Below are 24,972 nucleotides of genomic sequence, written 5' to 3'. Positions count from 1 at the left end.
TCTGAATTGGTGCTGGATGAACCTGACCCATCTTGTTTTTCCTGGTTGAAATCCTTCACTAATAAAAAGAATTTCAAGTTTGAAACTCTCTCATGAAATGAGAAGTGACCTGGTTTAAGAGCTTACTGTACATTTTTTTTTCTTTGTAGTTATTTCTGCAAATAGCACAAAATAATAATTGCATGAGAACTAAAATCAAACATAATGTCTTTGTCATTTTTCCTACTTCTTATGGTTAAAATCTTTCATGGACTTGACAAGAATGTCCTGGCTGGAATTTTCCTTTTTTTTTAAAGATTTAGGGATCAGTGTGTTTCCTTGCCGGTTCTTCCTACTTTTGTGTGAATGTATTTAATATAGAACCTGATATCACTGCCTTGAACATTAATATCACTCATACTATGCTTCAGTGAGAATGCTTCAGTTTTTCTTCATTTAGCTTTTGCATCCTAATGGATGTTTGGCATTCTGGGGGGGGCTCTGAGATACATGAAAATGGTATTTATTGGTTATTCCCGTCTCCAATAGAAATGCCCCCAAATACAAAGGTAAAGACAGGGTAATGAAACAGAGAAACAGTGGCAAAAGACCAAATATTTGACTGGGAGGTGAATTCACTCTTGCCCTGTGTTCTAGTACTTTAGGTTGCTGGACCCTGTGTGCCTCAGATTGCAGACTCCTGACAGAATGTTCTTTTGCCTTTATTCCCCTCCTTGGCATTCAGACCGACTACTTTAGCAAACAAGGCCCCAAGCGAGCATGCATGCACAAAACATATAATAAGTTTGGCCTTTTATTGCCATTTCCCTTTATGATATAAAAATAATACTAATAACAATAATCGCTTTCTCCTGTTTAATTGGGAGCACATTTCTTTGGGCAGACTCCGAGCCCTGGGAAGTTCTGAGCGTTCTCTCCCTCTTGGAATGAGAAGTTGGCTCCAGGCGAGCGCACTGGGGACCAATCACTTCAGTTGCCTGACCAGTTGACTAATGTTCCTATTTTAATTTCTGTTTGTCTCGAGGCAGTGTTGATGCATTTATTATTTTTCATTCTTCCTAATCAGCCTGGCCTTTATTGTCCTTTTCCTCTCCCCTTAACCTCTGCCTCCGTACCCCTGTGCCAGTGCACGTCTTTGTACGCATTTTTTCCTGCCTCGAAGTCTCTTTTTAAGATCATGGAAAATGATCAGTTGTGAGGGCTACTGATTATCACTGCGCCAGGAACCGTTGTGCATTTTCTTGATCATTCATCCCCACTCAACACAAGGGAATGTGAGCATACTGGTGCACAGATGTGAGACCACTAGTCCGCCAGGTATCAGATGTTACATGCCAGAGCAACGCTGCTGCTCTGTTGACCCTCTGTTGGGTGCTCAGAAAGTCGAGGGTGACCACTGCTATTCTAATGCACTTTGGCTGGGCTCTGCACCTGACCATTTTTGTTTTTGGTCGATCTAGCCCTCTTTTACCTGTTCCTCTAGCATCTAGGGGGAAAAGTTTAATATTTGTTCCATCTGTGTTTGATGTGCAAAATATTATGGGTGACACAGGTATAATATTGCATGTTCTAATAGTGCTGTATACAGGTTAACAGGTCATTATCTTCAGGAGACAGTTGTACAGGACATGCATATTAATTTGTGCTGAATGGTCTCCTCTTGTTAATAACTTTTCTTGTTTATGTGCTTTAGTAGTGCATTTTAAGTCTTCTCACGGTGAAATGTGCACGCTACCGACGTGTTCATATCCATGCTTGATTGCTTTCTTTAAAGGCTGTTATTGAGCTACCAACTTGGAAAGCCCTATGGATTCTGAAACTTCAGAAGCTGGGCGTGTTCCACTACGCTTTATACATAGTGTGTCAAAAGTCTCCGTACGTTTCCCTCCCGTTTGACTTCACACGTGCCTGTCTTGTGTTAGGCTGCTAGTCATATCGGCAGGGGCTATAATCAATAGATTATGAACTTCTACATCCTCTTTAATATCCAGAACCCCCCCCTCCAGCCCCTTTCATGTTATGCCTGTGGCTGTGCTACTTTCCACCTGTGGATCAGAAAGGAGAGAGCAGCACAAAGGATGTCACCCTACCTCACCCCCAGTCAGTCCTGGTACCTGAAAGTGCTTCACTATGACCTGTACGCTCTCACAGTGCATCATCACTCACGTCCCATCTGTCCCACCCTTCTAACTCAAATGGATGTTCTTAATGCAGATCACTTCACCTTGATGTGCTTCCATTATTTAAATTCCCCTCAATTAATCAGTCAGTCACTCATATATTTGTTGTAATCATTTCACAGTGACCATCATCACAATGTGCTTCACACAGTGATTCGGCCAAAGGGACTATAGTGGGGGGATTTTAATTTAACTCACACTGCTTGGAAGCGTTCACTAGGGACGCCAGCAGCTGACCCTGAGAACATGGGTATGGATAATTCTGCTTTCTTCCTCTGTTTGTCAGAGCACCCACTCGAGTATGTTTTAAACCGGTACAAGCAGAATCCGGTTATCTCAAGTATTTAGAAAAGCTAGGTCTTCCTTAACTATCTTGTTTCAGTTCTCTGAGCAATAGCAATAATGGATTCAAACAGAAAATATGATATGGCTTGTTTAGATTTTCAGAAGGCTATTTGTAAAGTTCCTCATAGAAGTAATTTTAGGTTGTACACATTCTACGTAATGCTTATATATGGATATAGAACTTTTTAATGGTAAAAAAAACATCACTGATGCATTTTCTGATCCACTTATGTTCTTTAGAGTGAAATGCTCAAATTGAGTCAATCTAATCATTGATGTTCCACAGGGATCTCTGTTAATTTTTATTAGTGATTAAGATTCTCTTACAGTTGGCCAGTTATCCATGTTCCTATATGATACCAAAATAGGAGTGTTAGGAAACACTTTAGAAGCTCCAAAGCAAGTTCAAAAGGACTTTGTATTTTAGAAAATACAAAACGTGGCAAACACCTGAGAAATGACATTTAATAATAAATAAACATAGGCTAAGATGAAAATCGGAGCGCTTGAAGAAGCTAATGATGAAAAGTGCTTAGGTTTTTACTTTGTCCTCTAGAATTTAGGATATTGTGTACAATGTTGGTCACCACATTCCAAAAAGGATCTTGTTGCTCTGGAACCAAGTCCAGAGACCAGATTCATCCCAGGTTTAAAGGGATGTCCTGTGGACTATAATAACTGAATCTTTTTAGTCTTGAACAGAGTACACTACATGCAGTTACAGAATCAGCAGTGAAAAACAAATTGAAGGACATGTGGAAGCTATGGGGAGGTGCCTTTCACACAGAAAAAAGGAGACACTTTTTTGCTCATGGATGTTAAGTCAGGAACAAACTACCCAGCCATGTGTTCATGAATGATGTACTGTCTTCTTTCCTTGGATTCTCGGATCAATTATCGACTAACCACTGAACGAGTTAGATGACCTAAATGGCATCTTCTCATATATAACCTTTCATATTATCATCTGTTCACACACTCCCAAATACTCCTAAAGCCAGTACAGGGCTAGGCGAGAGTGAATATGGGTTCCATAAGTGTTAGACGTATTCTGAAACAGAGGCCTCTTCCAGCAGAAGAAACTGTTTGCAGTAAGTGAGCTGGAAAATGATACAGCAGTTACTGAGATTACCCTTGTAAAACACCACTGAAGAGAGAGTACAGGCTACGGCAGGCCTGCTCTCAGATCTACGGGCTGTTATTTCCTTCAGAGGGTAATAAGAGTTAGAAACCTAACCAGCCTCCACTCCTGTCTGCTCTCAGAGGCATTGCATTACAGTGCCTCTAGCTTCACATCACAGGCTGCTTTGCATTGCTGAGAGCTTGTGAGGTAGCCCGCCCAGGAAAACACACATACCTTTTTGTCTTTTTATTGCTGGTAGCCCCTTTTCAATAGATGTGCAGAACGAGTTCTGTTTGTAAGGTAACGATGGCTTCGTTAACGGCGGTTTCGTGACAGACCCCTGAAAATAAACCGAATCAAGTCATTACCATTAGTTCACAGTAATAAAATTTGATTTCTTTAAAAAGACCTATTTGTTCCTGTTCAGATCAGTGGCCTTTAGGAACTGCTTTTGTAGACGTCTTCAATCAGTGGTTGAAGGCCATATGAATCTTGAACCAATAGTAAAGCAGTTGATTTGAAGCTTGTTTGGTGTGACAAGGATCTGTGGCTTTTTAGGATCAGCACTGGATACTCCCAAGGCAAAAAAGATTGAAATAGGCGTTGTTAATATTGTTGAAATGGCCATAACCCCAGTTTGAATGTTCACTTGAGGTTAACTGTTCTTTTCCACTATGTACGTTTATTGCTGGTGTTTTTTTTTAACAGTTTTCAGTTTTGCTGTCTGTAGCCTCTGTTCACAGAAGTCCTCCTGCTCATGCCAACCACAGAAGGTGGAGGCCATGGAGCAGGAAGCAACTGATTTAGCATCTGTTCCACAGCCTGTAAAAGAGTCCTTTGTGCCCAAAGTGAAAATGATCCCCACATGTGGAGCTGCAGAGCAGGTGTCTTTGATTGGGGATTTGCAGGAATGCCGTGCCCCAGGAGTTATTCCAGTAAGCAGGTCTCCTAACAAGAACCTGGACATTCTGAGCCCTTCAAGTTTACTGCACACAACTGAGCCATCCGAGATAGACAGAAGGCTTATCTGACTTGAATTAGCAATGGGAAAGTGAATCGTAAATTAATTCCATGCTAGATTTAGGGCTGGACTGCGATGAGAATAGGGCGAGGAATAAGGGGTTGGAGTAGACATTGGAAATACAAACCTGCAGGATCTTTTAAGTTGAGAAATTGGAATACTGTGAAGGACTGATTGAAATTCGAACCATAGGTTCGTGTAAGTGAGTTTTTCAGAACAGAGATGACCTGGAATCAAAGGAACTTGTTAGTCCCTCTATTACAAGCTTCGGTAAAAAAAACAGTGCGAGTCAGACTGAGTTAAATTTGACACAAATATTCTGCCTCGGCTTTCATTTCTTCAAAGATTGTGGTCAGCGCCTTCACCTGTACCTGTACAGTTTTTTGGGGGAAAGTTTTAGCTGGACAGCAACTCTTTACAAAACAAGGCCTGCAGTTTTGTTGAAGAAAGACTTGATCCATGTTTTCTGTGTTCGCATAGTTTCCAAAAAAAGTTACCTGTTAGCGTAGACAGAAAAATAATGTGGGTATTAAACAGGAGAAAGTGAGGGAGAGATGAGGAGAGGAGCTAAAGGAAGAGAGAAGTGTTTACTTTTATTATTGTTAGTATTTTAAAATGGCTTTTCCCTTAGGCCTGGCCAGAGATCTCATTTAAGCTTTTCAAAAAGTTGAAACTGCAGCAGATTGTGTTGGCTCTTAATGGAAAGTATCACATTCTTCAAGGAACAGGGTGTTACAGGGTCAAATAAAAACAGTAGCAGACATGCAATGCTGTGTCAGAATGGTGGGACTATTAATTCATTGCCCTGTGTATCATTGTAATAGAGCTGCCAGCTATTCCCAGTCATAGAAAATCTATACAATCACAGATACAGACACAAGAAAAATGTTTTTTTTATTATTTCTGTGCTCAGTTTCTAAAAAAAAAGTGACCTATAACCGTAGATGAGAAGTATATTAAACAGGAGAAACTGAGGGAGAGAAATGAGGAGAGGGGCTCAGGGAAGAGAGGAGAGGTCGGCCTGAGACATCCGGCAGAGGGAAGAGGGGACAGAGAGAGAACTGGAGAGAGGGAGCGAGTAGGTGGAAGGAGTGAAAGAGGAAGCCGGCTCAGTGCAGTCCATCAAACGCGGGAGATGATGATGGGCTGGGCAGTTAATCGGGTACAGTTAATTGTACGGTTTGAGATGGCATCTTGTCAGCAGAGATAAGTTGTCACGTTTTCCACTTGAGCTGAGACTAAATGATTGTAAAATAAGTTATGAGTGTCCTTGGGGCTGTCTGCCGTTGCGAAAGGCTGGGAGTGCATTCAGCGCCAGAGAGGGGGGCCCCCCATCACTCCAGCTAGCCTGGCTTGATATTTATGTGAACTGAATGTTATTTTATTCAGCCCCTAGTCACAGCTGTCAGCTCCGCGTATGAAAAGTGAAACGGCCTCTCTCCCTCATGCTTCATGCTTGCCATTCACAGAGGAAGGAATATTATTATTGTTATTATTATTTATGCACAATTTATTCATTATTAGTATGATAATTGTCCGGTGAATCAGTGTTTCATCATTATTAGAACTGGAATAGCAAGAAGCACTAGGTAACAGAGGGAGATGAAGATTAGTACCAGGAGCTGTCCGCTGTGATGAGCCCACCTAGTCTTGAGCCTGTCAGTGAGGAGCTTTGGCCTCAGTGCCCAGTCTGTGAGTAGCCAGTGCTGTGCTACTGCATCTGACATTGTGTGTCCTCCCCTCCTCCTGCTGCCTTTTCTGAACTTTAAGCTTAAGACATTAAGATGGTGCATTTCAGTTCTCCTTTGTTTCAGGGGCTGTGATTGATATGTAATATATGCCCCCCACCCACACACACACACAACACCTTTTTAATGTTTGTTGTGTTTATTTTTGTTATTGTTGGTATTTTAAAATTGCTTTTCTCTCAGGCCAGGCCACAGGTCTCATTTTAGCTTTTTGAAAACTTGAAACCGCAGCCAACCTGTCTTGGCCGCTAATGGAAAGAGTCTCATTCTGCAAGGAACAGTGTGTTACAGGGTAAAATAAACGCAGTAGCACACATGCATGCTGTGTCAGAATGGTGGGCCTGGGTTCATTCGTTGTCCCGTGCGTCGTTATAATAGAGCTGCCAACCATGGAGCTTGCCCATCACAGAAAATCTCTACAATCACAGCTACATGATGCATGAAAAATAGGTTTTGCAAGTGTTTTTCTTGCTGTAATGTGAAGTAAACCTCAAAATAAGATGCGTGATGGAAAACGTGAGCGTTCTGGCTGTACTGAGCTCCAGAGATGTGGTACTGCAACAGTGCTCTGACTGACTCTAACCTCCCGTCCTCTCCCATCCCCACTCCCCTCCTCCCCTGTCGCCTCCTGCAGACACGGGCCTGGGAGACTCGGTGTGCTCCAGCCCCAGCATCTCCAGCACCACCAGCCCCAAGCTGGACCCGCCACCCTCCCCGCACGCCAACCGCAAGAAGCACAGGAGGAAGAAGAGCACCAGCAACTTCAAAGCAGATGGCATCTCCGGCGCCGCTGAAGGTAAACTCAGCCCTTGCTCCTTCGCTCGGCTCGGTAACAGCGCTGTCTCGTTCTCCCCTAACGAAAAGTGCGGGAACTGAAAACTGGAACACGCAAGACTTTGAAAGCGGGCATAGCTGTGCACCGGTTTCATACAGACCAGGTGATGTACCCATTACATGATCAAGTCAGCTGCCCTTAAAACAATCCCAGGGTTCCGAGCAACGCAAGCTACGGTCTGCATTCCTCCAAAGAGGCACATTAGGCTAATGTGTACCCAGCGTGTAACCAGTCGTGTCATGAACAGTCCGAGATTCATATCCTTACATTTCTGTGTGCTTTTAGCTGTAAAAATTGTAGATTTCCCCGTAGTAGCGAAAGTAGAGGGGTTTCTCTGAAGTGAAGCAGTCACCATCTTCATTAAAGAGGAACTTTTTTCCCTGTGTTGGTGGAGACTGGGCCAGTCCCTCAGGTGTGTCTTCTGTTGCTGTACTGTGTAAATGCTGAGGAGTGTCTTCTTGCATCAGGCTGTGTCCTGAACTTCTTCAGAACTGGGATTCTGCTCTGGAGAGCCTTCCTGACGTTGACACCTACCCACAGTAACACAGACTCATTAATACACACACACTGATATTAAGAAATTCACTACCACTCGGCTACACACTAACACAGTAATACATTGCAGTACTTTGCATGCCAGTGCTGACACACAGCAATATTGCTGCTGCCTCACGGTGACACAGTGACAAACAGTGACACAGTAGCACTGACATGTAGCGATACACTGACACATGCAGAGTGATGTGCACACTGGCACTTCGTCATCCACCGATTGTGAAACACGGTAACGCCAACGCTGACAGTAATATACTGACACATTAACGCTGGCATGCACTTATAAATCAACACTGACGGGAGCTCACTGATGCTAGCATGCAGTAATTGTGACACTAACACAAGGTAATATACTAACAGTAACACTGACACTAGCACACAGTAAAACACTAACATACTAATACAACTGACAGTAGCACACGGTAATACACTAACAGATATACAGCTGACACACAAGCACTTGCACATGGTTTACCTAACACACTAAAAGTGACAGACAGTAACATTGACAGTGGCACACAGTAACATGCTGACGCACAGTAACTGACGCAGTCATGCATTAAGCAGTAACACATTGATAATAGCACATGGTAACGCACTGACACATGAACACTGACAGTAACACATTGATACTAGCACAAAGCAATGAATCAAAACCAACATTTACACGCTAACAGTGACAATAATATACATAGTAATACACATAGCATACAAACAGTAACATTGACGCTGCACACAGTACACTCTAACACACAGTCATAAGTTGATGACACCGTGACAAACCCTGCCAATTGGAATGATTTTTTTCCTCCTCATTGTTTTGAATAACAAACCAAGTTACACTGAGGGGGCATTTTTTAAGTTAGCTTTTGTCGTGCAGTATGTTGTAGAACCCCCCCAAAAAAAGTTGTCACCTTTCAGGAGCAGTTGTTTTTCTGGTGCGAATGTGGATTACAGCTGGCAGGTCAGGCAGCTGGAAATTCCCTCTACTCTGCCAGCTACTCACAGAGAGCGCCAGGGAGTGCTTGTAGCACAGATAATACTGTCCGGCATTCAGAAATAAAATTAAAACAGACCGAGAGAATCTTTACTTGGCACTGTGGAGTTGAATTGTTTTCTTATTTTCTTAATCATTTTTTCTTGTTCTGTGATGGTTTAGAGCCCGACGCAAAGGAGACTTCTTTATTGTTTTGTGTTAGAAAGTTCAGCAGATGTAGTGACTTGGCTTTGGGGGGTCATGAGTTCATCAGACTGCCTTTTCTTTTCCTTGGTCTTCGTTTGTTGGAGGTGTGGGGGGGTAATAGATGAAGATGGCACGGCGCTCTCCCAGGATGGTTCTCTCACACCAGCGAGGCAGGCTGTGTCTGCTGGAGCTCTCCTCAGTGTTAATGGGCTCTAATGTGCTCGGCCCCAGCTCCCGAGACAGGCCTAATGAGGAGATAAAGAGAGATTAGTATCAATACTGAAGGAGAAAATGAACTCCAAGTGCTCAGCACCATGGGAGGGGAACGGAGCCCAGAACAGGATTAATGTAGCTTTCTTTCCTTTTTATTTAATAAAGGATGGTTTAATATTTATGGCTGGCAGGCCCTGCGATGCGCCTGGCCTGCAGAGTCAGGACTGCTTCTCTGCGTGCTGCAGTGAGCAGAGTGGTTAGATGTATTTTTTTTAGTTTTTGATTCATTATCTTATTATATGTACTAGCCAGGACTATTATGGAGTCAAAAAGCAGTGGGATACTTGAAAAAAGAATGTTGGTTTGCGCGTTGCGTGAAGCACGTGTTTGTTTTAGCACAGTACAGAATAACCTTGTGACAGAAGAACATAAGAAAGGTTACCAATAAGAGGACGGCCTTCGGCTCATCTGCTGTCGCTCGTTGGGAGTTTCTATCTAATTGATCCCAGGATGTCACCTAGTCCAATCTTGACAAAACGACAAGAAATGGGCTTCAACAGCACGGCTGGGTAGCCTGTTTCCCACTCCCACAAACTGGAGGCTGTCGTCTTCAGCACCAGCATCATCATCTTTATCAAATGGTTGCTCAGCTTAAGAAAGCATTCGTTAAGAGTGAAACGTGCTTCGTCCTGTACTGCTGTCAGTCTTCTTCACCTGACATTATAGTCCACTTTTTTTTTTTAAAAAGGGACCTCTTGAAAGATGTGTGTATTTTATAAATCTCCACTGCTGTGCATTTTTTCTCTTCGCAGTTGGCTTTAGCGCCTCTTCTTAGGAGCGCCACCCTGTGGCGAAGGGGAGAGGTGTCACCTACAGCAGTGCTTTCAATTAGAGAGGTTCTTTGTGCTCTCTAGCCGAGACCTGCGATTTACTGACTTAATCACTTCCATGGCATCCTCTCTCCATGGCTTTCTAATCTGTGCAGTCTATTGAATAGACCTGAGGTGTGTTATTTAATGTTATACAGAAAGAAAACATACTTTCCAGCTATGTATGAGGACTTAAAAACTATGTATGAGGACCCCTGTAAAGCAGAACTGTTGTCTGTGTGCACAAGCCTGTTTCCCACTCCTTCTGAACTGTTTTAATCATAACAGCTCAGATGTGAAGTCTGGTAACAGCTTGAACTGGAGATTATCTTTGCTTTGTTTCCTGACAGATGAGAGGTTTCCGTTCATCATTGAGTTCCGGTATCATCCCGTAATACAGACAGACACCTGTGTCACACATAGATGCAGGTGTAACAGAAAATTAGGAGCTGCTCAGCCTCACACCACGCTGTGAGGAGCGACAGCTAAAATAATTGCTAAAAGTAAGCTGTTACTTTAAATGCAGACTATAATAGCTGTGGTCCTTTGAAATGTAAGATAAAAGATATAAAGCAGTGACTCAGTTCTCACGCTTTTCTAAAAGGCTGAACATTGTTAAGCACTCCCTAGCTGGGTTCCATCTGGCCATTTGTCAGAGAAGCACTTAAGTGAAATATTATAAATAATCTACAGTATTGAAATCTTTTATCAGCTGTGTCACTTTCATTATTCAATAAGCGATTAGTAACAGTCTCCCAATTTAGCCATTAAACACTTGTGCGTTCTGCCTGCGACGGGTGTCATGCTAGCGGCCAGATGAAGTATAATGCTGTCAACGGCATGTTATTCATTGAGACGGTCTTTCCCAGGTAGAGGCAGTTTGCCACGTCCAAGGTTTCATTGTGTTCAGTGCAAACCCCAGCAAGCTCTCTGCTGCCCCCCTTTGCACTGTAATGAGAGGCACTTAAGCCCCGTTCCAGTGGTAGCAAAGCAGTAAAGCTACCCCCAGGGTCCTATATTGTTTTTCAAAATGGGATTTAATCTTGATCAAATATCAATACTGTATACAGGCATGCAGATATTTTTCACATTGTTGGTTTAGCTGGCAGGACGGAGGAGGGGGGTTTGTATAAGGTAGGCAGCGGGCTGTTATTTTTATACTGGATCGTATTGTTTGTGCAGATAAGAATAGATGTTTGTCCAAAAAACCTAAATATTAGTTTAGCCTTGGTATTCCTGAGGTGGGCAGGAATGTTACACAGCGATATCCTCTGCCTTAATCAGGCTCTATCTTCTTCATTTCATGCAGTACTTTTAATGCAAGCTATTGAACCTAAGGAGGACACATGGGCAGTTTGAGTAGCTCCAGAATGCTAGAAGGCTATAGAATTCAAATATATCCTGTTAATGTAGCCAAGGATAGTCTGAAGTATGCTAATTATTTAAAAGGGTTATTTAATATGTTTTTAAATGATGGCAAATTGCCTTAAAGGGCAAGAACTAGTTATCGTGAAGTTCAGACTAGTCGATGCCTCTGTCTAAAACAGGTGTGCTGCAGACATATGTACAGCTGCTTGTGGTATTTCAATATGAAGTAAAGCACTGTTCTACCGCTACATTCTGGACCTGACAGCGCACAACAGCAGAGGATCGGCCTTTGGAATTATATTTGTCTTTCCTGCACAGTTGTGTTGCGTTGGCTTAAATTACATAGATGTGCGTAAAACCAGTGTAATGTGCGGTAAATTATGATAACCGTTAGCCTAATTCTTATATGATCCTTTAGCAGATCTTTTGTGATTTTTTGTGAGGCAGATGGTAAGAAAAGGGGGCTGAAGACCTCTCATATTCAAGGACAGGGCCTTATTCTTCAGAATGATATGTGAAAAAGAGCTGAGCTGAAACGCAAGACTTTAATGTCGGTCTCCGCACACGACTTGACTGAGTAGGGGGTCTCTAATTAAAAGCTACCTGCTCTCTCGCCTAAAACAAAGGATCTACAGAAGGACTTTCTTTCATCCAGCCGCTGGTCAGGGAATCATATTCGCCCCACTTACGCACGTGCAGGTCAATAAAAACATTCCCTGTGTCTTCCTAATCTATCTGTGTACTGGAGGAAGGAGAAGAAATGTCAATTCCTCTGCTTTCCTGGTTGGCATAGTATGAATTTTTATCAGCATGTCCCAGTGCAGAGTCTGGTGGTCTGTTGATCACAGTAAAACAATTACAGCCCCGCTGGATACCACTAACTACTGCTCATTAAATAATTATACCTTTGATTAGCTACTTTTAAGTGACTGGGATCTTTGAAATGTGATAGCAGCTTTTGGAAGAGCCTGTTAGTGATATAGGAGTCCTGCAGTGAGTTGGGGATAAAAAGCATCTGACCCATCATTTCCTGAACTTGAAGAGAAGGGGGAGAGAACTGAAACCACAGAGAAGGGGAAAAAAGCCACCAATTACTGGCTTAAAAACATAAAACTAAGAAAACTACCGAAAGAAAAAACACTACAAAATGGTCACAGCATGCGATAGATGTTATGAAAAATTCCTTTTTTTTTCTTTCAGGAGCAATCAGTTAGTAAAGTTATTTGGAAAAAAGAATAGGAAAAATGAGTCTGTGTCAGCCATTGTGTGGCCGTGTTTTATGGGAGAGCAGTGTTTTAATTCTTCCAGTTCAGTAGTTTACCTGTTGTTAGTGGCAAATTTAATGTGCCTTAACATATATATTTACAAAAAAAGTAATTCCTGAGCTTTATAGATTTAATCAGTAATTTACAAATTGCAATGTAAATTCACTCTGGAGTCTCTGGTTTGACGTTCTCATTTATTATTGGTTTGTCAGATTGCCAAGCACATATTGTGAGGAAAGCTGTACCTCTGAACTGAAACCACGTTTTTTACTTTCCACTGCAAAGCAAGTTGGTGTTTACCTCAGTCCCTTTGGGACTGTTTGGCAGCTTCAATGTAATCAAATGAAGTGAGGGGAAAAAACATGAATGCAATTGCTCCCTGCATTATAGGGAGCAACTGCATTAGTTTATGCAGTTTTTGTAGGGGAAAGACACTGATTTTCTTTTTATTTTCAGCTTTGTGCACATGCTAGCCTGTAGGAGGCGAGTCTGAGCAAGTTTGGTTGACTGTGGATGTTGTTTGGATCGCACAAAAGAGCTCCAATGAGAGCCATGTTTAAAATGGTTACTAGGCAGAGCCACATGGGAACTGGCTGACCTCAGCCTTTTAGATAAGGAAGAGGGGAAAAATGCAGAATCCTCTCCCATCGTCGCCTTTTCTCAAGAATCTGGTAGCTTAAAATGCAAGGGAAACTCTTAAAAACAGGCCCACTTTTCCTTTAATGCTGAGAGAAGAGTATTTCCACTACATTTCGCATAGAGTATCTGCACCCAGCAGGTGTATCTGACTAGGAAAACACAGACACTGCACAACTGATTTATTTGCCGTGTTCAACAGCTTTAAATTCTGGAACCACTCAACGGACACACAAACTCTAATGTGTATGAACAGATGCATGATTTTGTCAAGCCCGTACCTACTACAAGCGGAGGAACGTGGCTCTCTTCTAGTATTTCCACTGCAGACTTTCATGGAAAGTTTGACTACATGAACAGTAAGTAGCTAAAGCTACTTGGTGGTGACGGAACGATTCTCCCCAAGAGGCCTTAAGGCGGAGGAGAGGATAACATTGTGAGCTGCCCTGCTGCTGTGAGACTTGCACTGAAAGCTATTAACTAAAGAGGTCTACTGGCCAGACTCTCCAGTCTGTGTCAAGCCAAGTAACAAGAGGATTGACAAGCATGGTGTACTTACATGCTTCCATTGTGCTCTGTTGTACCAAAATGCGATGCGGAATTGGATAATTGTTAACTTTATTTGAACTTGTTCAGGTGGGTAGCTGCGTCAGCATGCGTAGGCTGCAAAGGAACAAGTAATAGGTTTATTCCATGCTGAAAAGAGAAGAAAGAAAACACAATGTTTTGGCTGTGGAGCCTTCTTCCGGTGTTGTTTATTTGAACTTATTACATTTTAATTTATTTGCAAGAAGACATGGTTTTAGTGGTGTGTTGTTCTGTGTGTAATGCTTCATTACCATGTCCAAGTGATGATCAGTGTAGAAGACCTTCAGAATGACTGAAATTCTGCATGCTTTATCAATTAAAACGTTCATGCACAAAAGGCTGAGACCAGATCTGAAAGAGTAGTAAAACTTTTCAGAACATTGATTTGTTTTGCAGCTTTTGGTTTTTTTCTTTTTTTATTTGAACTGTTGAAAAAAATGCATTCTTTCAGAGTGTGTATGTACGTGTTTTTATTTCATTTTAAGCATTGGTTGTTTAATGTGTGACAAATGCCCCTTATTGCTTCAGGCTATGGGAAAGTAATACAGAATGAGAACTTGAAGCACCGAGGCTGAGGAAGAGATGGACAGGAAAATAAGTGGTTATTTAAAGTGTGTAAAATGGACCTTATTAAAGAAGCTTGAACCAAGCTATTGTGCTGATGGACTCTGAATGCATTACACAGCTGAGCTGGAAAAAGAGCACGAGGTGTTGAAAAGATCGTGAAAGATTTGTACCCCTGCAGGTACTGTAGAATTGAAACCATTTGGTCAACTTTACATTTATGCTGTGGTGGAGTAGGTCTTTGGTTTCAGAAGAACAAGAAAACGAGCAGGACTTGTGTAAGTACCCTGTCCTGTAGTACAACTGAATGTGGCCAGCCTCTATTACTCTTTTTTTAACATTATCTGACTTTGTTCATAGATTTAGATGGGGATTTATTTTCCTCAGGTGTTGCCAGGATATAATGTCAGAAAGCTAATGAAAGCAGAAACTGTGAGTGTTTTATTTCTGGGATTTTATTCTGTTGTCGCAAATAGTTTTGTATGCTCTGCTGCTGACCTCTCCAGATGATTTCATTGACAGTCATGTGGTTGTTCCCCATGTCTTGCTGAAGCCATGCCTGTCTCACCTAAGAAAGACATCATTTTCCTCCTCCACACCTGAGCTTTCCCCTTGTATGTGGGTTTTGCTTTGGTGATTAAAGGAATAAACAGTTTGGTGCACTGTTTTCCTAACCACTGAATGTCCACAAGAATGCTCTTTACCTCTTAAGATCAATGAGGCAGGTGCAGTTTAAAATGACTGTATCGCCTTTTCAGCATGTAATGACCCACGTTTAGTGTTTCAGAAAGGGACATTAAATTCCAATAATCGCTGAAGCTGCGTGATGCAGTGTCCCCTGGCAAACATGTTGTGTCTTTAATTCTAAGGAAATTGACTTCTGCTTTAACTCATTTTACCAGCTTACTGAGTTGTAATCCACTTGGTTTAACTTAATAAAGATTTCTAGAAGGGCACATTAATCACAGTAGATACCTTACTTGAGGATTGCTGATATATCTGCCATCATTTGTTCCAGGTTTAAAACTAAGTACTGTTGTAGTTTAGTATTTCTATTTGCAAAACTTAGCAGAACTTAGCAGTTTATTTACATCTTTAATGCCTGGGCAAATTTCACAATGTTTTTTTTTTATGCCATCTACTTTAGTTTGTATCAGGGTCATTATTGCATTACTTTACACATTTTTTGAGTTACACATTTTACAATTAATTTTAACAGAACTGTAGTGAAAAGATGTATCATTATATAGAGTAGGAGGCAGCAGTGCCAAGCACAACTACATCCTGCTTTTCAAACACAACTGATTGTGTCAGTGGACTCAACACCCAAGGGCATTTGGCGGAAGTATAGAAAAATACTGTTGCCATTATTGTTTGAGATATTAAACATGTATAAATTAAAACATTTAGTCTGAAATAGTTAGAATGGTAGTATTATCAACACAATGCATATTTGGATACTTTTGTGATGGACCTATTTGATGTTTTGAATGCTGTCCTCTCTATCTAAAAGCAGTGTAAAATCGATACCTACAGTGGCAGAACCATTAATATATACAGACTGAAACCTTCAAGTTAGTGCTGTAGATATGCAGCAGATTAATTGGAAGAAATAAAATAATTCCATATTACTGTTAGACAAATCATAAAGTAATTTTATTGTTATAACAAGGATAATCTACAGTAATCTCAAGCCTGTTTGTAAAATAAAAGCAAGAATTCCACATGTGGAGAAATAGACCGTTGGAAGGGTTTTTTAGAGTCAATAATTTCAGAGTTTCAGGTGGCAGTAGAGGAGTTCTTTAGAAAGCACAGCCTTCACTGAAGTAGCTTTATGAAATTTCCATACCTTTCCATAGTGTACCTGCACATGAGAGTACTTCGTGCTTAATGATCATTATAAATTGTGCAATGTCATTACCCAGATAGGACGTTATCAGATTGGTTTTCATTTTAAGCCAATTTGTTATTCTGCGCCAGACTTAATTTTAATGAAGCAATTAGAAAGCAAACTTAACGCCGCTCGGGTCCAGTGTGAATGAGTGATGCAGCAGCCTGGAGTTCCTGCCTGATTCAGTTTCCTGGTTTTTTTTACCCCCCGTTTGGAGACCCTGTAACATGTCACTGCTTCACTCGCACCTCAAACCAGAGGGCCTGTCCCCTCCTCAGCCACACCCCTTCCTCTGCACAGCATCCTAATGCTTCCTCTGCTTGTTGCTGTTTTTTGACATCTTACTTCTCCCCTTTGTTTCTTTTCTTTTTTTTTCTCTTTTTATTTCTGTTTTTTTTTTTATCTCTCCCTCTGCTGTCCGGATGCAGCCAAACGTAAAGCTTGGAAACTAAACCGTGTTGGTAGCCTGCGCAACATTTACAACAGCAGCAGCACCAACACCGAAGGTAAATACAGTGAAGGATCAGCCAAATGAGCGAAATTAGTTAGCTGTCCATATATACATTTCTATATCTCAACACAGCCTGTCATTCCCCTTATCCCTTCACCTGCCACTAACAGGGGTTAGTGGTCAATAAAGAGGATAAGAGCTCAGGTGATCAGTTTGGCGCATGCTTTGTCATCCTCTCCTGTGTTTTTCAGAGTCAGGTTCTGTGTGTGGTGGCTGTGTGTGTCAGTGCTGTGTTCCTCTGTCTCCACAGTAGAGTGTGACCTTTCTCTGCCTCCATAGTGCGATAACGTCTAAATTACTTGGTGGTGTCGGGGAGGGGGGGGATAAAAATCCATTTTTCTTCCTGTATTTTTTGGGGGGGTTGTTTTAATATAAATATATATTTTTCCGTAGATGTGGGCAATCCATGTAATATTTTCCAGGTTATTACCGTTTTAAAAGGGTGCGAATAATATCGAGAGTAATGATCTGTGTCTCGGTGCAATACTGTGTGCTGTGACATTTAAGTACAGTCTTTTAATTTGTGTTCCCTGGCCTTCCCCTGCCTCCCACCCCCCTGTGCCTTCATATCTTTCCGCCATCCTCCCCTCTTTTATAATGTTCTCCGCAGCTCGGATTGGGCCCTGCGACAGCAGCAGGTCATTTGCATGTGCCACCCTGCTTGTAAATTGTGTATATTGTTTTGCTGTTAAAGGTTGCGGGTGTCAAAGTTCACAAATTGACTTGCTTTAGTTCTGTCGCAAGCAGAGCTGCCGCACAAAGCTTCTGTTTAATGACAAGATTAGCTTCTTGTTTTTATTTGGGGGTGGGGGAGAGGGCTGGTGATGTGTGTGTGTGTATATTAAGCGGCATTCTGTTTTCTTTTGTTTATTCCTTTCGGTATCATAGGCAGTTTCTAAGATTGTCTTTCTCTTTATAATGTGAAGTGTCAATCCTGTTACAGTGGTGGGGGGGATTATATATATATGTGTGTATAATGTGTGTGTTGGGGGGGATCAGTGCATGATTATTCTGGTTATTATTATTAGTGCCACAGGGTTTTCAGGGAAAGAAGCACAGCCTCACTCCCAGTACCAGCTGGGGTAATGGGATCGCACACTGGGGTGTTTGGAATGCAAAACCAGTCACGTCTGAGCGGACTCCCTGTAATAGGCAAATGTTTTAGGTTTATGAAGAAAATGGAGGGGTCACAAATCGCGCAGCCTAATGCCCTTTTTTTATTCATTAATTGACTCCCGAGCGCTCAGAAGGAGTGGAAGCTTTAATTTATGCTTTCATGCTGCAGCTTTCTGGATTGTTGGTTTCCATAATTGTCAAACCACCTCCCCTCATCCAAAAAAGAAAGAAAATTTAATTATGATTAGAACATTGTTCCTGACCCCGAGGGGGCTTATCGGTGTAATGAGGGTCTGCCCTAACTGGGGTTGAGACAGGATGCTCCAGTGGGCGCAGAAACTGCAAAGAAAGAACAGGCACCCTGTTTATTGCACTTTTTTGCCCTGTTTATGTACACTGTGCTCTCAGGTTTGTGTTTTTTCTTTTATGTAAGTAGAAAAAAACAGTGAGAATTCAACTCTGTGGAAGAAAACTCTGTGGTTTACTTTTTGATTTAGTTTGTCAGCCAGGAGCTCTTCTGCCTCTGCAGAAAGCAAAAACCATCTAGAATTTCAGACTCTTTCATTAGGACTTTAGGTGGAGCAAGAAATTCGTTTAATACACAGTAAGTCAGAAGATAAATTAACTGTTAATTAAACAGAAATGGAGCATCCCTGCGTATTATTTCAGGCAGTGTATTTACTTATAAAGATTCATAAATATCTCCATGAACATTTCTGACTTACTGCTGTGCTCTTTAAGAAAAACGATTATGATATTGAAGTGTAGCATAAAGAATTGTAGTGTCAAAGTAAACATTTCTGTTAGACTGTGGTCACATAGCAGTTGCCCAGGGCTGAGGGCTCCACCTGAGGTAGCCCTTGTCACCCTGATATTCTTCCTGAAGGTTCAGGTGACTTGTGTTGCTAGGAGACTGCAGAAGCTACTGTGTCATATGACATTTTTGTTGACAAGATGTGGACAGTATTGACTTGAATCTGCTTGAGTCTGCTCCAGTTAATAAACCGAAAGTCCACCGCAGAACCTCAAAACAGACGGGGAAAGTTTTCATTTGAAATGCACTTGTCTGAGTCTCTTCATCAGCCAGTATGTCGGTCCATACTGTCCAGTTTACACAATGTGGTTGATTTTAATATGTAACAAATTTAACTACAACTACTGAAAGAGGACAGCCCTACTTCTAGACTAGGGTCAAATATACCCAGGGACTGCCCCCAAAGTACAGTTCACACATGGTGGGGTAGTCCCAATATAAGAAAAACATACGTGTCAACAAGGATATAGTGTTTCTTAGCGTTGCTGGTTTTTGAAAACCTTTTTAGAATAGATTTGACCCAATTCTATAGTGTAATAATGAAACTTATTCTAACTGTTCAACTTATATTTTAATTTAAATGCCTTAACATTCAAATTTAGTGAGACATAGAGTACTGTCTCATTCAAGTGAGACATAGAGTACTGTAACTTGCCTTGTATATGTGTCATTTTTCAAAATGTGTGTTTCATAAAACAGAAAAAAAACTTAATGGTCCTTTAGAACCTCAGTCCTGTTCAGCAGATATTTGTGTGAATGTGGTAAAGGTTGTTTTACTTGCCCTGTTCTGACTTTGCTCACTGCAGAAGGGCATGTCTCTGCCTCTTATGTGGAGTAGCTCCTCTCTGTCTGTGTTTTCATTGTAATTTGGTTACAGGGCTCCTTTCCCTGTCCCAAGGTCTTTTAACAACCAATCAGACGGCTGCGTCATTTTTAACACAAGTGCCTTTGTTGTAGACAAGGGTGTATTAGCCCAGAGGTAACTTCAACATGAGTTGTCTGAAGGGATTCCAATTAGTTAAATTAGTAAGAGAATGGAATGAACTGTTGGCTCCTGTCTTTTAGTTCAGTTGGCAGAGGTGGCAGGAGGGGTTACAGAATCCAGGGTTTCTGATTCAAACGTTAAAACTTCATGTGGAGAAGACCTCCATTTATCAAAGATAAAGACAAAAGGGCTGTCGTTTTGTGATTTAGAGATGATTTTTTTTCTTATTACAGTGGTGGAGTTATTGGGATATTTTGATTCTCACGTTGAGTAAAGGGATAAAGGAAGAATAGAGTAGTGCACACAGTGTTGCCAGAAATAAAACTGTTATTTGGCTGCCCAAAACATTTGACTTTGAAACTGACCTAGACCACAACCTCCTTTGGCCTGTACCTTTATGAATTGAGCTCTCTACCTTGATGGCTTTTGTGACATGTTTCAGAGCAAACATGGGTCCTGTCAGTAGTCACTGTAAAAATCATTGTAACCTGATTGAAGAGATGTGTGTGTGTCAATGTCTCACTGCAGGTCTATTGAATGATAAGAGTTGACAGTCATGTCTTTTAGGCTGTCTTCATTTGTTCTTAGAGATTTTATGAAATGTTAGAAGAAGTTAGTTTTCTTATTCTACTGACTTTCACTTTTGGTTATCAGGATAAATGCATTTGCAATTAAAATAATGGTTTGGAATCCTATGTGCAGTTTCTAGGGCTGTGTAATTGAGAAATTGGACCATATCTGAAGTATATGACGTTTCAGATGCAAACTGATCCAGACTAAGGTTGTTGGCGATTCACTTCCCTCTCTAAAACTGTGCTCATAAAGATGAAACAATTGTTCACTACCAGGCCGTGAAATACTGTAGCTTAACTACTTGACAAGAAACATTAGACCTGATTATATCATTGTACCTTATTAAACCATCTTCCGACTGCTTCGTGCATTTTAATGTTTTATGTGTATCCTAGTTACACGTTGCCATTGTTAGTATAGAGTAAACCCAGATTTTCCAGCAAATGACAGCCAGTTGTCAATGTTGTGATTGAATGTCTTGCCCAACAGCTAGACTCACACTTTCACCTGGAATTCTCAATTCGTAGAAACTCGGTAAATGAGCCAGTATACCGACAGTGAAGACTATGAACAGGACAATGTGCAGCTGAGTCTGAAGGATGGAGTTTTGCAGGTCTTACATTCAAGCTTGAAATGGATGCCCCTTCCCTGTGTTTTGTGCTTACTAAACCCATTTTTATTAGGTCAGTGCTTGCTAGCTTGATTTGCGTTCACATGTCAGGTCCATGGGCCGGACGCAGTCTGGCACCCTCTCCAAGCCCCAGGGTCTCCTGTCTGAGGGATCACCTGACCTGACCTCCCTCTTCCCCAGCTCCAGCTCAGCTATACTCCTAATTGCTAACAGAAGGGCCCCACTAGACACAGCCTGTCATTTCAGCTGTTCAGGAGAAACCATCTCCCCTTCACTAGAAAACAAGTGGAAGTAAATATTTTCCAACCCCAGGGTGACAAGTTAACTCTTTTTCCTGTAAGAGGGCACAGTTTAGCATTCATCTGCTTACATTTACAGCTAATGAGCAATTTTCTTTGTTTTTCTTCTCATTGAGGTAAACCATTGCAGTGTCAAGATACTATTCAGGCAGGCTGAATTAATAGTGTAATTGTGTTCTGTATTTTTCCTTTACTGCTCTTTGGGATGGATGAGGTGTATTTTATGTTCTGAAGATATTTTTCCTTTTTCTGTTCAACATTGTAATTTAAAGTCAGCAGTGGCATGTATTAAGTTTTCTTACCATTCAGTCAATCCTCTGCTTGACTGGAAAGCAAAAAAAAGAAGTTTGATGTCAGCATATACATCCCTTAGTTCTGAAAAGTTGATTAGAACATAGAATCTGTTGGGAAGCATTAAAAACCAGCTTTATTGGATGAACAGCTAGTAATAGATGAGGCATTCCTGAGTGATGACGATATGAAATCTACAAAACCTCTTGGGACAGGTCTCAAGTCAGTGTATCCATTACCTCGAGCTACCTGTGCTGCCATCTAGGCAGTGAATCCTTGCTAGTTTGACTTCACCTGTCAATATTCCTTGCTGGTAATCCTGGTCACTCCTAAGCCAAGTTGAGCTCTTCTGGACGTGAGTTAGCAATCCTTCCTCCTTCCTCCAGAGGTATTTGGATCACCTCTGGAATTGGGAATCTAGCAGAATGTCTTGACTTGCAGTGATGTCCCCCACTGGAACCCCCTGGCATCTAGCTATTACTACAACACCGCTGAAGATAACACAGAAGCCTGAGGAAAGAAGGCAGATTAGGACTCTATTATAGAGGTCGTAGTGATTGCCTGCTCATTATGTAATTACCCATCCGTCCCTCCCTATTTCTTTAAATTGTAAACAGAACCCAACCAGTGTCTGATCTCATGTTTCCCCAGAATATCACATTTCTGGGGCCCCTTTGAACACCAATCATTTATGCAATGATGCTTCATCAGTGGGGATCTTAGTTAGAGCCATCTGTTTGCTCCTGACGGCATTTTTGGTTCTGAATTCTCTTTTGTTGTTAACAGTTTCCAAATGTGAACCCCTTTCCCTGTGCCCCCAGTCTTTGACCATTTAACTATGTAGATGCCAGTGTAATATGCTCCTAATTGGCTCTTGATTGGCCCATTAACCTATTTTAAAGTTTGGGTAGTAGATCCATATGTCACCTTAGAAAGTCCCTTGATTGTAATCTGATTGACCTTCCCATTACGTGCTGTCAGAGCTGACAGTTCCTCTGTGCAAGAAGGCCAGGGGCAATTCTGGGCTGTAATTACAGAGAGATCCTGCTCTCCCTGCGCCTGCCCGACCAGCAGGGGCAGGAAGTGCTGATCAGTGTCCTGCAGCAAACAGGTGTGTTCTGAGAGGAAGTGCACAAGGAGAGGATTTGTTCACCACGGTAGCGCCCAGAGGATTTCTGAGCTCTTCGGCTGTGGACTCAAGAGTTTTATCAATGAGCTATACACCAGTCTCATGCAACATACAGCACTGCATTTTCATAAATTAGTTGTTAGATTTCTGAAGAGTTGGTCGGTTTTCTTTAGGAGATAAGCACCAAGAGTTTAATTTGCAGAAGAGAGGTGTTGTAGCCGGTACCCTGGTTTTCCTCAATAAACAGCTCCATGAGGTCCTTGGATCAGTTAACAGCTCTCGTACAGAACAAAGTACCAACCAGACCGAACAATCTCCCCTCATTGGTAACCTCACTTACGTCCTGTGGGACCCTATTGGGTTTCATACCTCTCTCTTTCAGAACAAGAGGAGAACTTTGAGTTCATCATCGTGTCGCTGACCGGGCAGCAGTGGCACTTCGAGGCAACGTCGTATGAGGAGCGGGACGCCTGGGTGCAGGCCATCGAGAGCCAGATCCTGGCCAGCCTGCAGTCCTGCGAGAGCAGCAAGAATAAGGTGCGGCACGAGTCCTGCCTCTGGTCCATGGGGAGGCGGCAGCGGACGCGTTTAATTTTTTAACACGTTTTGAACCAATTTTGGTTTCTTAATTAAAACGGAAGATAAAGCTGTTAAGAGTAGTCAGGTTCAGTTGTCATCTCATGAATTAAAGACACAAAGAAAGACATCCAGGCAACTGGGACTGCTTTTTTAGTCAGTCTAATAATTGCCTACCTGCTGTCAAAATGGAAGATTTTGTTCATTTATTTTTATCTGCATATACCATAAGAACTTACAGTTTTCTGACAGAAATATTGCAGAAACCAAATCTTCTTTAAGATAAGCTCTAATAGCTAAGATCTTTTATCTGTTTGTAGTGTAAGTAGTTAGTATTATTATAGTTCTGCAGGGAAGGTAGTTGACTTAGTGGTGGCTGAGTGTAATTAGGCAGGTAGTGTGATAAGAAGTAAACCCTGAAATCGAATGGCCCCTAAGGTTAAAGAAGTGATATAAAGAGTTCTTTCAGCCCTTCCAACATCAGGTCCTGTTAGGCCTGTGCTGCCGTTTGCTAACATAGTCTTGTGATATGCAGCCTTATCCTTCATGATAATATACAGTTCAAATAAGCTCAGGGCCACATAGTTTACAGGTGACTGTATTATAATACTGGAAAAATAGGAAATTACACATGAAAGTTAAAGTTTTAGAATCATAGCAGGAAAGCCTGTTTTTACTGTTTTGCTTCAGAGTGCTTAAGAAAAGAGTCCGCCGGTCTAGAGCCTGTCACATGTGGTCTCGGCTACTCCCCTAGCCCACACTCTCTTGCCCTGTTCACCCAACAGTTTTTGGTGTGGGGGCTTCATTGCCAGGAAGGCGCATGCTGTTTTTCAGTTCTGTGTCAGCTGGAGAGGTACTCACCACTGGTGTGCTTTAAACCTCACAGGAATGTAATGTTAATACAGCACAGGTACATAACCTTCCCCCTCCCTGGCTAATTTTTCCCCACTGTAATTGGAAATGGCAATTATTCTTAACTTAAATATACCCCAAGTGATACCATTTATTTACCAGCTTTAGCTGAGCAGGGAATTTTGCTGCTGTGATTGTGTTTATGCCTGAGGGCTGGAGTAGCTGTGTTTAAAATAACTTTCCCATTTATTATGGTCCTTGTATTTATTTATTTACTCATTTTCGCACAGTAAAGGCAATGTGTTTCCAAGTACGGGACCGAATGGCCAAATAGCTTTCTGTCAGTCTGCTACGATTGCGAGAGATGTGCCAGCAGGCACTTAAAACCTCATTGTGAATCCGCACTCCGGTTGCGGTCTCAGTGCGTTGATGAAACGCAGACAGCAGAGTGAGGACACTTTATTAGGAACTGAAATAAACAGGCATCCCAATCACACAAGTTGCATCAGCTGCTGTCAAGAACTCCGGGTCTAAGAATGTGTTAACTGCTGCACTGTGTGCTTGTTAATTTTATTACTTAACTCGTATATCCAAACTCTACAAATTTGTAATACTTACCAGATGATGAATTCAACCCCGCATTGCTGAATGTACAGAATGACGGACCGTTGTTTCATTGCTGATTCAGTCATAAAGAATGCCTGCTTATTATGCTTGTGCATTTTCTAAAGTACAGGGGTAACAGAGATAGTGGGAGGAGTGTCTCAGGGATAGCAGCTAATCGGGTCTGCAGGGCTGTCCGGTGACTGTG

At 41.8% G+C, this 24,972-nt stretch overlaps 1 protein-coding gene across 6 annotated transcripts in view; it reads left to right on the top strand.

Annotated features, from left to right (window-relative positions):
- The window catches only part of agap1 (ArfGAP with GTPase domain, ankyrin repeat and PH domain 1), a 153,025-nt gene that overhangs the window by 99,854 nt on the left and 28,199 nt on the right, over nucleotides 1–24,972 (top strand). For 3 of the 6 annotated variants that reach the window (XM_088605706.1, XM_088605701.1, XM_088605702.1), the window contains 3 exons: nucleotides 7,052–7,213; nucleotides 16,813–16,890; nucleotides 23,116–23,270. In XM_088605706.1, the coding sequence (XP_088461832.1) occupies nucleotides 7,052–7,213; nucleotides 16,813–16,890; nucleotides 23,116–23,270 (395 nt within the window). The remainder of the gene's footprint in view (nucleotides 1–7,051; nucleotides 7,214–16,812; nucleotides 16,891–23,115; nucleotides 23,271–24,972) is intronic. The other 3 variants (XM_088605707.1, XM_088605705.1, XM_088605704.1) reach the window with 1 other exon arrangement.

Source organism: Lepisosteus platostomus, chromosome 14 (assembly GCF_059453375.1).
Source record: "Lepisosteus platostomus isolate fLepPlt1 chromosome 14, fLepPlt1.hap1, whole genome shotgun sequence".
Lineage (NCBI taxonomy): Eukaryota > Metazoa > Chordata > Actinopteri > Semionotiformes > Lepisosteidae > Lepisosteus > Lepisosteus platostomus.
This window is presented reverse-complemented; position numbering and strand designations above follow the sequence as displayed.